General features: G+C 43.4%; 1 protein-coding gene across 1 annotated transcript; it reads left to right on the top strand.

Annotated features, from left to right (window-relative positions):
- Positions 1–3,933: 3,933 nt before the first annotated feature.
- Positions 3,934–13,847, top strand: oxnad1 (oxidoreductase NAD-binding domain containing 1). Its single transcript, XM_085792129.1, has 8 exons — positions 3,934–4,060; positions 5,030–5,142; positions 5,676–5,742; positions 5,860–5,963; positions 8,294–8,435; positions 10,886–11,131; positions 11,978–12,086; positions 12,321–13,847. Exons 2-8 carry the CDS (start codon positions 5,036–5,038, stop codon positions 12,476–12,478), a joined length of 933 nt encoding a protein of 310 aa, XP_085648255.1. The 5' UTR covers positions 3,934–4,060; positions 5,030–5,035; the 3' UTR covers positions 12,479–13,847.
- Positions 13,848–13,875: the final 28 nt, after the last annotated feature.

The following is a 13,875-nucleotide window of genomic DNA, read 5'->3' as shown; positions in this document are numbered from 1 at the left end:
GTGCATGTATGTTTTCTTCCACTTGGTCAAATTACGAAGCCAAAAGAACAACTTGTTCTCCTTACTCATCTTTTTTTTCAGGTTCTGTTGCTCCAGTCTCTGAGTAATTATCTCTGTATCTATCTGATCACTGCAGTGATGACCTCCTTCTTGGCATTAACTCGCTCCTCCAGCAGAAGCAGTGTCTTTTTTGGCTCTGTTTCTTCAGTTTCAGTTTTGAAGTTATACAGAGTCTCTTGTCCAGGCTTAGCTTGGCCCAAAGAGCTCACAGTAGGCTTGAGAGCGTTTCTGACCTCTGTGGCTTTGAGGCTGCAGACCAGAGACACATTACTGACATCCTCCATCAGCCCCCCTCTAGACAGCCAGGTGTTGGGCAAAACCTCACACAGCATCTCAGCTCTGAGTGGCTGGCTCAGCTCCCAGCTCAGTTGGATTTCTCCCTTCTGGTCATCAAGACGTTTAGTGTTTTGGACGTAGACTCCATTTTTCTTTGGCTTCCTTTTCAGCAACAAGTACACATGCTCTGCCATCTCCTTTGAATGACCAGAAGGTATTATCTCAGCTTTTACAGTAAATTGCTCCTCTAGGACAAAGTGAATGGTGGATTTTTCTACCACATCTCTTCCTGTCTTCTTACATTCAGAGTCACCAATTTCACCCTAGTGGTGGTGAATAGAAACCGAGACTTAGTCCATCTAGGCCATGTCCTTCTTGACTGGGTCAGGGGAAACTGAGAAAACCACAGGTTCTCCTCATAACTGGGTGTCTGGGTGGCAGTGGATTATGCTGCAGTCTCATTTGCTGTGAAACCTGTACCATCAGCAAAATCCAAAACCCTATATTTGAATCTGTTGTTACTCCTTGATTAATAGCGCCTGACCACATTCACTTAATATTAATCAAGAGGCAAAATTCAGCTTGGCTGGAAAATAAAACATTATTTATGGAAATTAATTTAGGAATTGTTTAAAGTATAAAGACTGCAGATAGATTCATCACTGTTATGTTGTTTTTGGAACTAATATAAATATTAATTTGAATTAAAGCCGCAAGCGGCGATGATCGGGCCCTCGCGACTCCACGCCACCGCGGGGCCTGAGGCACGCGGGGGCTGTGGTGAGAAGGGAGAAAAACCCTGGCAGGAGCAAAAAAACGCAATATTTCGTTCATCCACCAGGGGGCGGTAACCAGATGTAGGCAGATGAGCTCAGGGGCGAACCTTCATCACACACGTGAAGTTTCGAGCAAATCGGAAAAAGCATGAAGGAGTTATGATGAGTTGATGGTTCATCCACCAGGGGGCAGTAATGGGATGCGTGCAGATGTGTTCAGGGTCAGTCCCTCATCACACATGTGAAGTTTGGAGTGAATCGGACAAAGCATGAGGAAGTTATGAGCAGTTAATGGTTCATCCACTAGGGGGCAGTAATGGGATGCGTACAGGTGTGTTCAGGGTCAGCCCCTCATCACACATGTGAAGTTTCGTGGAAATCGGACAATGTTGATGTAAAATATGCCACTTCCTGTTTCCACTAGGGGGCAACATGAGTGAGATCGCCTATGAGCATATGGAGACGTTGAGGTCGTGACCCTGGACCTGTGTACCAATTTTCATGTTGATACGAGTTCAATAAAGCCATCCAAAGGGCAAACGTATTGTCATGGCGAGGAATTGACGCCGCGTCGCCACACGGACGCCATTACTCGTAGCTTCACAGCGTTCATGATGTAGCTTCACCACCTTAGTCTGCATGTTTTAGAAGTGGAATGAAGTTGATGGGGTGAACTATGTGCCATCTGTACACGTTAAGGTAAAACCTGGCCACTTCCTGTTACCACCGGGGGGCGCTATGAGTGACGTAGGAAATTAATATATGGGGACGTTCAGGGCGGAGCCGTCATCATGTCCAGCAAGTTTGAAGTTGATCGGATAAAGTATGTGGGCGTTAGAGCTGTTCGAAGGTGAAATGGCGAGCAAACGAAAAGTCGCCAAAATCCTCAAGGCCCCAGAAGCCACGCCCTTTGACGTAGAGACCTGCGGAGCACAACTTTTGATCAGAGTGGCATCTCGGTGGTCTCCAGCCAATTTGAAGTCAATCGGACAAAATCCCTAGGAGGAGATAGATCAAACAGGTCAAAAATTCAAATCAAAATGGCCGACTTTCTGTTGTGATTTCACCATGACATAAGAGGCTTTTTTGTGCGTCTTGCCATGTTCTATAAGCCCACCAAATTTCATGCGTCTAGGTGACACACAAAGGCGGGGCTGATGTTTTGAAATTATGTAGGGGGCGCTATTTAGCCATTTGGCCACGCCCATTTCCAACGACTTTAAAATATCAAATTTTTCGCCAGTCCTGATGTGCATGCCAAAATTTACGCGTTTTGGGGCATGTTGAAGCCTCCAAAAATGCGATCCTTTTGAGAGAAAAAGAATGAAAGAATAATAATAAACAGAGCAATTACAATAGGGCTTTCGCTGGGCGACTTGCAGTCGCCGCTCGGGCCCTAATAAATCAAACAAAATGGGCTACAGACTCAAAATTGTAGATGATCGCCTATGTGAATGAGAGTTGATTCAGACATAGAGATCATGTATTGAGTCATCACACATAAGAATGTCAAAGACTCTCCCTTAAGGAAGAAATGTTGACGGCTCTGTAGAGTTACTGTGTGTGTAATCAGCATGAGCTCTCCCTCTCTTGGCCACTTTGCTGCCTGGCATCCTGTGACTCACCAAACATTTGTACTTAAAAGTCAAGGATCCAGAAACAAAAGATCTGAAGCACGATATGCAGCTAAAAAGAAAAAAGTGTGTCCAAGTTAGATACCCTGAGGAAGACTAGGTTAGGTTGAAACGTCGGCCCCGTTTGTATTTTAATAAAATTATATTTTTCTACATCGAGGCTACGTGTCGAGCGATTGCTTCTTTCTCCTTTCACTGTTTTTTGGTCCGGCTGTCAGCTCCTCTTCAATTCTGATGTGCGCTCCTACCACGTTTTTTCCAAGTTAGTAGCCTAACAATTATTCAGGTCTTAGTTGAAGTAATTCAACATTATTTTCACACAACTTATGAAATAATTTTCAATTTTTGCATTTTTGTGTGTTAAACCTGAAATGTGACGAACATCTTCCACTGATTTTTTTTCTTGTGGCAAACAGAGAGGAATGTGAGCATTCATTATACACTGACTGCTCTGAAGTTACTATTAAAACATTCATCACAAAAATGTAGGACACATCATTTTTGCATAATCTACAGTTAACCTACGTCAGCTCTGAAACCTGAAAACGTTGCAGAACAGAAATCTCTTGACTGTAAAAGTGTTATAATGTACTTTGACCATGTAAAACATGATATTACTCAGGCCTATCACAAATCTATGTGTTTTGTACAGCAAATTCCATATACAAATGTAAACATTTCAAAGTCTCACCCAACTTCACAAGTTTTTTATGTGAATTTACCGGTACTAAACAAATCATTGCAACTACAAATCTAGGCTATATGAGAATCTTTTCAAAGAGGAGTAGCCTAATGCATGTCTATTCTGTTTCCTTGTCTTCTAATCCTGATGTCATTTTATTTTTAATTTTTTTTTTTTATTTACTTATTTTTATTTGTATAATATATTGAGTGTTATTTTTCTCTCATCATATGGAGCACCTGTATGATGTTCTCTGTACATTTGATTGCTCAAAAAGTTCATTGAGGAAAAAAAAGGAAAAGAACAGAAATGTGTTGTTTGACTGTGGTCAAATCCTCCAGAGGAGGCGTGGATCTAATAATACATCCATGAGAGGAGGCATGGGTCTAATAATACATCCATGAGAGGAGGCATGGATGTAATAGGCTATAATACATCCATAGGGAGAGGGCGCTGCTGCTGCAACAAACTGAATACAAATCGCTTGAAGATGACGTCAGGCTGCCAACACTAAAGAAGAAGAAACGTAAGCTGTGTCATGTAACTACAACATCACCAAGGTGAACCCGAAGATACCGGAGGAAACACTATGAGCGACATCTGACAGAAACAACCTTTTCCCTCTTCTATCGGTAAGAACCAGAACAGGAGCTCTTTGTTTCCGCTCGTTCAACGTGTCTGTTGAACAGAAACCACCGACACTGAGCAGCTAACAGCTAGCTAACTGTAGCCACATGACGGAAGAGCGACGACAAACTCTGTTGGAAATGTAAAAATGACAAAATATACACCATAATCATAGTGTCACACTTGAGGGCCATTGTTGTTCTGTGAATCTTTGTCTAACCAAACACAGCAGAGAGGATGGCGGTGAGCAGTGTATTAGATATTTGTTGCAATGGGTATACAGCTTGTCAGGTGGCTACACTGTTCCTGTATCACATAGAGTTTTATTGTAGTGAGTAGGCTACATACTGAAATACTATTCATGGATTTTGAGTGAGTTTACCCGAGTATCACATAGACCAGTGGTTCTCAAAGTGGGGTCCAGGGACCCCCAGGGGTCCTTGAGAGGGTTCAAGGGGGTCCCCAACTTTTTCTGGAAGAAAATGTAATAATTTTGGTAAAAAGTGTACTTTTTTCCCCCAGAAATATTACATTTTTCCCAAAATTTCTCTACATTTTTCCTAAAATTCAAGCCATTGGCCCTAATTTGAACATACATTGACTAAAAAAGTAACATTATTCTTTCTCAGAACAATTATTTGTGTATTTCTGGTGTTTGTTTCCAAAGATTTTCCACTAACATAGACTACACCACTGGCAGTGTGTGTCACCACCTCCTCTGAGGTGTAGTTAGGGTCATGGACGTGGATGTAAAGCTGGACTAGATTATTCTGCGGCAGCACTTTGTTGTGCTCCCTCCCTCACAAAGGCTAAAGCACATTGTTTAAGCCCCAGCTGTTGAATACGAAGGTTCATTGACGGAGAGAGGTTTCAGGAGATGACATGTGTATTAATCTGCAGTGTTTTCTCTTTGTGTTGATGGTGACACCTAATCCCAGATGTTCTCTGCTCCTCTCTCTCTGATATCGACGCAGGTCGTCATGAGCGCCCCCTGTTTCTTGTCATCGGCTGCCCGAAGCCTCAGTCTGTCTGGTCCTGCTGCCGGTCTGTGGTGCTGCCGGCTCCTGGGCCCCAGTGCCGCCGCAAGGTGAGTTTCACCTCAACTTCACTGTACCCAGTAGCCTATGTGTGAGTGTGTTGTGGTCTCCTGTCCTGGCTACTCTCCAGAGAGACGGACAACAAGGGGACTATATTTACCCAGGGAAATGACTGGTGGTTGTACAGCTGGGTCTGTTTTAAAGTTGGTTTTCCCTAAAGGGATAGTTCACCTAAATCACCAAACAAATATTTTCCAGTAGTCCTTAGTGTTTACACAGTCCCACAGATAGTTTCCAGTTTCTAGACTCCATCCATTTAAACTTTTGGTAAATGAACACTATGGCATTCTTTAAATGTAAGACTAAACTATCCACAAAGGGGTGAGTTACATAATATGTTGTGTGGTTATTTTGTCACTGGCCCTTTAAGTTGGTTCAAGCCTGCTGACAATGAGGGCAATGTCCATTTGCTGTTGTCAAAACTTCCAGTCATATGAGAGTGAGTGCTGTCACTTTGAGCTGACTCTGTGAGGGGATGTTTGACAGTCAAGGCAGGTGAACAAAAAACTGTCATTTCTATTAGAAGAAACATGTCCTCCAAAAGACAAATGGACCATCTGGAGAGGACAGCAAACAACTCCAGACAAAATGTAAGTTGATATTTTTATATATTATATTCTTGACTAAATCTGTCAATTGTGACACTTTGTGACTGCATCAGATTCTGAGGACATGTCCTTTGATAATAAACTGTTAATTCCTGACAGGATCTGTATCCAGCTGAGGTGTGTGGAATCATTAATGAGTCGGAGACAGTGAAGCGTCTGAGGATAGCCGTCCATCCAGACTTCAGCTTCAAAGCGGGACAGTGGTGAGGAGACGCTCTCATAAAGTTGTTACTCACTTGTTAAAGCAGATATCAGTGGAATGTTTTTGTTAATATAAGTCCTAAATAGTCCTATTTTCCGTCAGCAATCACTTACATGAAGTATTTCAGCCTAAACACGAGTCTCTCCGTCACTCTGCTCTGCTGTAACCCGAGGAGAAAATTTTCCTTGTGGGATACAAGTGTTATCCAATGAGGAGAGAGAACGGCATGAAGGGCTGTGTGTGCAGCCAAGGGATGCGCGTGAATGTGGTGACGTAGCACGAGGACCAATTGATGCCTGACAAGGGCGGGGGCTGCTAACTCATGGTGCGTTCAAGGAAACTCGTACTTTGTGTTTTTCCTTCCTGTGAAGTCATACCAGTTCGATCTGGTACGAGTTCACGGGTCGGAAGTTACGAGTGGCCGTTATAGGGAACTTTCACAGACAACAGGACGGTAAAAACACGAGCTACGGGTTACCTGGAACGCTACCAAGTCGTAGTTGTGACTTGAAGCTGTAACTTACGGTTTCAAAAGCCTGCCTTGAACACAGCATTAGCCGAAACGGCCGTGCCACTGATATCTGCTTTAAACATTTTCTCTCAGGTTAAGGAACATATTGTGTTGTGACACCTGAGGTATTGCACCACTGAGGCTTAGAGAAATAAAAAAGTTATTCTGTCCTAGAGGTGTTTTTATACTAATGTGTTACTTGTCTTCTTGGGACAAATGAATAGGATAGAAGAATTGAATATGCATTTCGGCAATTCATCTCCTGTTGTTCCTATTCTGCCAATATTGCGTTGATGCAACAATGGTTAGTTGGGTTTAAAACAGGTGATGCTATGCTAATACTTTCTTCATTAAAAAGAGATAAGCAGAAATAACCAAAATATAGGACACCAGCTCACTTTTATGTTAATTATCTGTACATCTGATTATAACACCTGCAGTGCTGGTGGGGGCCACAAGGTGGCAGCATTGAGCTGGATTTGTACCACCACTGGCATGGTGGTTTTCTTGTCTTATACAGAACTTTTTATAGTAAACAGTTTACAGTCTTACACCACAGCACAAGGCCTTTGTTGATAAGATGAAGACAAGGAATGCACTGCATCAGTTAAGGGAAGCATTAAAGAGTTTTTGTCGAACGAGGACAAACCAAGTTTTTGTGACTTCATGTGAAGTCATAGGTTTGTGCAGTGAATAGTTTCTTGCACTGAATTGCATGCGTCCAGTTGTGACTTCCTTGAAAAGCTGGCTTGTTTTTAAGCTGCTGTCTATAACAGAGGGATGTTTTACCTTTTAGAAATTCCCCTTGTATTTGTGGCAGTAGCCGGACAGTCACATTTACAACAAAACACATTACAAAAGAGAATAAGACAGACCTTGAACAGCAAAAATGAAAGGGGCATAACTATCATATTACACTGATTTGTTAAACTGAGCTTTCTGTGAGGATGTGGTATAGATGATGTGCTTTCAAACAGAAACTTTCAGCTTCTCTTTTTATCATAATAATAAGTTAAGTTCTTTCCTGATGAAGCTTTTCCCCCCCAAGTCTGTGTCTGTCAGTCTGCGCTGCCAGTGTTAATTAGTGTACCGTGCACATGCACAACATGTACATGAGCCCATACTGTAGGTGGGCGGTGTTGAGATATAAAACCAACAGCCAGTTGCCCTGCGGCGACTGATAATAAATTTAAATAGATGGAAATCTTTGAGATTCACTGTTTCTGAGGAAGGAGGACTGTTAGTCTTTGGTCTCCAGGTGGGCGAGGAGGAGGAGGAGGAGGAGGAGGAGGTGGTGGAGATAGAGATGGAGATGGAGGAGGTGGGAGGAACATATGTGTGCATCCTCACAGCAGATCCATATTTATGATGCCTCTGAGGGTTGTGGAGTCGTCGTCTGTGCAGTCTAACAGTGGGTCATTGTGTTGGTGGAACATTAGCCCGACTGTTCAGCGTTGCTGTTTCCCTTTTTACTTGTTGATGAACAGATGCGACCACATTGAGTGTAAGACGGGGTCAGTACACTTTAGAAAAAACAAACCAAGCAGGCAGCTTTCCATCTGGTTTGGTTTTGTTTCCCTTTTCTTTCTGGAACCACTGACCGCCCTCTCTACCGAGGTCTGAGGTCACCACTCTGCCTTAGTTCACACTTTGACCCCTTAGTTCAGCACATTTTAGTCAGCTAGATTTCCTGGTTATGCTTTAAATAAGGTGGACTTAAGTAAAATTAACGACAATGGGCATGCCATTGTGATTTATAAAGCACTTTAATGCAGTAATCTTCATCTGACTCCCATCATGATTTGTGTTTGTGTGTGCAGGGTGGATTTCTTCATCCCCGGCGTGGAGAAGGTTGGAGGTTTCTCCATGTGCTCCGGCCCGGGTCTGCTGCAGCGGGAGGGGGTCATCGAACTGGCTGTAAAATACACCACACACCCACCAGCGCACTGGGTCCACACTGTGGTGAGCGCAGCAGTACACACACACTCTCTCTGTGATATATAGTTATCATTATAAAGGTGCATTGTGTAGGAATTACTCCCATCTAGCGTTGTGGTTGTATATCGCAAGCAACTCAATTGTGTTTTTCATGCTGCATTCACATGAAATTGGGCAGATGGCAGACGGACGACAGCCGCTGAACCTAACGGCATAAACAAGCCTCTATGTAAACAAGTGGTCCGTCAGCAGGAGGTAAAACAATACACGTGACAATATGTTGTCATGGCGAATCCGATGTGGTATTGTTTACCTGACCCACGTTTTACCGGCTTTCTCTGGACTTCTGTGACTAAAATGACATCTGGTTTGTTACCGACGGCCGTCTGCCCGACTGCAGGTGAATGCAGCATCAGTGTAACGCTCCATTCCTCCTCACTGCGTTACCGCGGTGACTGTTCACAGACGCCACCTCGACCTGAGCCGACAGCTCCGGTGTCTCCGCTGAGTTTCCGTGGTTTCCTACCGTCACGCTGCCACTGAACGTAAAAACATGGAGACACCACATGGCAGCAGCACCGAGCTTACCCGCTCCATGGAGATATGAATGATATGAACGGCTAATTCAGAGCTGAAAGGAACACTTCAGTTTGTTGATGGGGGTGATTACTGATTAATGAAAAACAGACATTTGAATGAAAGAACCGATTTTCGTGAATAGATAACAGGAGAAGTTACACAATGTCCCTTTTAATATAGTATTTATAATATTGAAAGCTTCCAATGCTACAGTGTGTGGTCATTTCCCCAGATAAATTATTTACAGTAACTTGTAAAGATCATTGCCTCGGAGTGGGAACAGTCTCTAAAAAGCAGATTTGATCGTCCACAAGGCTATCTGATGGTTTGGAAGACTCCAGTTGCAAGCGTGTCTGTGTGTGTGTGTGTGTGTGTGTGTGTGTGTGTGTGTGAGAGAGATGATGAAACGGTGTGAAGGTGTGAGCGCAAGAAAAGGGATGTGGAAAGCAAATGAGTGGAGTTAAAGGATGAGGGTGGTGAGAAGGGGAGCTGTTATATGGTTAGAAAAATGAAACACCGCTGCATAATCATGGCACATCACTAAAAGTGAGGTGCTGAAAGAAAAATGGGAAGTCAGATGATGTTTCACGAAGGCATTTCATATCTTTTCTTTGCGGCCGACCATGCAGAAGGACGAACTGTACTAAAAGGCAGCATGAAAAAGTGGTGATTCACACTAATTGTACATGTGGTTCATTCAACCAGTGAAATTATTAACTTCCTTTTCATAATTTTCTCTCCTTTTTTTTTTTAAACCTCACCGCGTTGTGTTAATTCAAGAGAGTTGTTAATGTGTGTGACAGGTGTGGTGTAGAACTAGTGCTGAACAAGACGCACAAAACATCATATTGCAACTGTGACTGTCACCGGAAAAGAAAGATAATGATGATGATGTGATTTTTTTTGTTGTGGATTCTTTATATCTTGACAATATGATCTTCGTCTCTGGTGTGGCACATTTGACCTGAATCAAAAAACAAAAGCAGCCATCTCTTGTAGTTTGAATATTGCTCTTGGTCTTGTTAGGATATTGATAATACTTGAGTTAATTGTTCAGCCTGTAGGAGAAGCAGGTGTTTATCTATGTAAGAACATTCAGACAAACGCAGCTGTGCTCGGAAGATCTACCACAGTAGATATATCAAAGTGAAAAAAAGTCATTTAAATATAGAAAGATTGTTCAAACAAAATACACAGTAGCTGTGTAACTCTATTGTATCTATAAAGAACACGCAGCTCAATTGATGTATCTATTTTTTTTCTAAATCCACCGCATGTGTTGTTGTGTGAACATGAACAATGTTTCCTGCGAGCTCGCCTCTCCCTATGTACCGTGAGTGTTTGTTTGCAGCCTGAGTGTTTGATGAAGGCTCCTAATAAAGAGCTTTGAGCTACGGCGCCGTGTGTAAATAAGTAACAGAGAGCGGCGTGATGTGTTTGAGTATTCAGAGACTTGCAGCTCTCAGCTCCGGGATCTTTTGATGATCCTTTTGTTTGATATGGCGCTCAGGCTGCTCTCCGTGAGGCGGTGGAAGTGCTGCGACCATGATAGCGGATTAAGAGTGCGGGAGTTGCTACACTAACAAGTGTACAAAAGCAGACGACGGCGTGTCTACTGCTCCTTTTGACTTCTGAAGACGTTTACTGTGCAATTTGTGAAATCACTTTCACCTTGGCAGAGGCTTGTTGTGTATGCTCACTGATCTGGAAGTCTCTTTTTTCCTCAGGCTTGTCTTGAATGTAGTTAATGTAAAAAACTTAATGTAGACTTCATATGTCTGAGCTACTGAGCTCTTAGAGAAGTTGGGAGTCCAATGTCCAGCTCCACACAGTCTATTGCCACTGTTTTCTCTGACTCTGTCTAAATTGAACACTCCTCTCCTCCTTCCTCTCAGTGTACAGTGGGCTCCCAGGTGGCCATGCGTGTTGGCGGGGACTTCTTCTTCGACCCGTCGCCCTCTGACCCCTCTGTGGACCTGCTGCTGGTGGCCGGTGGTGTAGGGATCAACCCTCTGTACTCCATTCTGCTGCACGCTGTAGATCTGCAGCATCTCAACCGCAGCTCTGGCGGTCGGGACTACAACATCGGCACCGCTCACTTATGCTACAGCGCCAAGAACAGCCAGGAGCTGCTCTTCAAGGTGTCTTCTTGAATTACATTTCTGTAGATTATTGTCAGGAATCCCTGGAAATCTTATTCTTCTTGTTTAATTTTTATTTAAAGGAATAGTTCAACATTTTGGCAAATTTACCTATTGCCATAATCCCTACAGTCGTAGGGGTAGATTGATCATTACCTTTAATTTTCGTGTTGTTTTGAGATCAGCGGGGCAGAGACGCGAGCTGCTCAGTGAACACAATGGAGGTGAAGGGTACAGGTCCCCTGTTCCTCATCAAATACACAATCCAACAACTCCAAAACACTCTCGTGGACAAGTTGTGACCTGCACATTCATCACACTATGAAATAATCATGTTTAATTGTGTAACATTACAACACATGAAGCAAATACTTGGAACTACTTGTGTTTTTGAAATCACTCCGCCCAGCAGCCGTGTCTGGAATGAAGTTCCGGCTGCATTTGCCTCGTAAACAACTCTGTTTCGTAATGTTCCATTATTATTTCATAGTGTGGTGAATGTGCAGGTCACACGAGTGTTTTGGAGTTGTTAGATTGTGTATTTGATGAATTTGATAAAGGACAGGAGACCTGTACCGTTCACCTCCATTGTGTTCACTGAGCAGCTTGTGTCTCTGCCTCACGGATCTCAAAACAACATGAACCGATAATTAATAATGAACCTACTCCTATCGCCTATAGGGATTTTGGCAATAGGCGGATTTGCCAAAATGGTGAACTATCCCTTTAAGCTCTGAATGAAGGGTCTTCAACAGTTTGTAAATGTATGTGTGCACTCTAAGGAAGCTGTGCTTCAGTGTGTAAGGATGAGAATAATGTCTGACCATCTGCCCTCTGTGCTCCTAGAGCTCCATCATCGAGGCATGTCGGGAGTTCCCTGACAAGTTCTCCTGTGACTTCCACGTCACGCAACAATGCACAGATGTCGACCCACAGCTCCAGCCATTCATCAACTGTAAGTAAAGCCCATACACACACATGTATGTACACTCCTACACGTTAGACTGTTAGACTTTAAGCTGGGATGATTGAGTGACTGTCACTTTGTAGCTCAGTCTGTCTTTGTTGATTTATCTGTGTCATCATGTAGAACAGACACTATCAAAGCTCCACGTGGGAGACTCAGAGGGAATAGGTGCCGCCGCACCGAGTCTTGATTAATTGATTGACTTCCCTTGTGTCTCTCCAGGCGGGAGAATCACAGAGGAGGAGTTGCGAGCCCATGTGGACCCACAGAGGACTTTGTGTTACCTGTGCGGGCCCCCGCCCATGCTCGAAGCAATATCAAAAACCCTGATGGACCTCGGCCTCTCTAAAGACAGGATCCTCTTTGAGAAGTGGTGGTAAAGCCTCTGACGCCGGCTCCCAGAAATCAACAGGGTTGTCCTCCAGGCTCTTGATTCCCTTTGTAGCCTTCAGGCGGAGGATGAATGGGGTGTGGTGAGAACGGAGAGCAACTGAAATATTCCAGTGATGTGGATATTAATGAGTGCCGGTGCAGCTGAGGAAATTCACCCTGTGATGCCTGCTGCTGAGTCCTGCGCCTGATGCGCGATAGACCGCTGGGACCGCCCACTGCTCAGTTTGCAGCTGACTCATAAAGACAATAGAGATGGGTTTTATTTCTTAACATCTTAAGAGGAAGACTGAGCAGACTGTAAAAACATGGACCACCCCACCTTCCTTGCTGAATAACGCACCAACTTTATGTGATGGATATACTGTACATTTCACCTCTTTATTCTCATTGCCAAACCTTTACTTGCTTGACTGAGGTTCTGCCTAAACAGATTTATAGGTGACCTTTAGTGTTTCCCAGAATTTTCACCTAAATGTTTACGCACCATTTGACCTATGCAAGCATGTCTCAAAGAAATAGTTTGACATTTCGGGAAATGTGCTTATTTGATTTTCTGCTAAGCTAAATGAGAAGATTGATACCACAGCTCCTGACGGCTTTACCCCAAGATGGTAAACAGGGAGAAACCTGTACATCTCTACAGCTCCACTCATTGGCTGTTGGCTGCACCTTAATATTCATCTTCTCATCTAACTCACAATCAGAGTAGACATTTTTACCAGAATGTCAAACTATTGCTCTCATATAGAGAATCAGTGCAAAACAATAGCAACATGTACTGTGATTTTTACACTCTACACAAGCGAGTGGCTCATTTTCCTTTACAAAAATACCTCTACTGCTCACTTAGTGTAAAGTGTGCTTAGAAGTGTTGTTAGACCATGTGTGTATATACTGAAATAACTGAGCTATTTATTTGCAGAACTGAGGATTTTAGAGTTGTTTGGCAGAGTTACAATGGAGTGATTGTTTCTACTTTTTACTTGCACAAACTTCACACCACTCTGTATTTTTAGAGTCAAAATCTTAACAGTCTCCCACATATTGAGCAGCGTCCCTGCTCGTTTTACTCACTCACACCGTTACATACATACATGCACAGTGCCTGTCTCCCACACATCCACACATGCCCATGAACAGTCAGTTTCTCATCCCGGAGTGGAGTGAGTATCCCACCGTGCACGGTAATGGAACCTCTAGGTGGTCTCTGATTGGCTTGGATCACTGAACATCCCTCGGAGATGGTTGCGAGCTCCTTGTCGTGGTTTCTCAGTGGGGGTTACGCCGTTGAGACTCATTTTCGAGTTGTTTTTTTGTTTCTGCCTCTCAGGAGGAAAACTGTTTATGCTGGTTATGTGAGAGATGAAAGAAATTAAAAAATGAG

This window comes from Trachurus japonicus, chromosome 11 (genome assembly GCF_045865225.1).
Source record: "Trachurus japonicus isolate A0001 chromosome 11, Traja_1.0".
NCBI lineage: Eukaryota > Metazoa > Chordata > Actinopteri > Carangiformes > Carangidae > Trachurus > Trachurus japonicus.
This window is presented reverse-complemented; position numbering and strand designations above follow the sequence as displayed.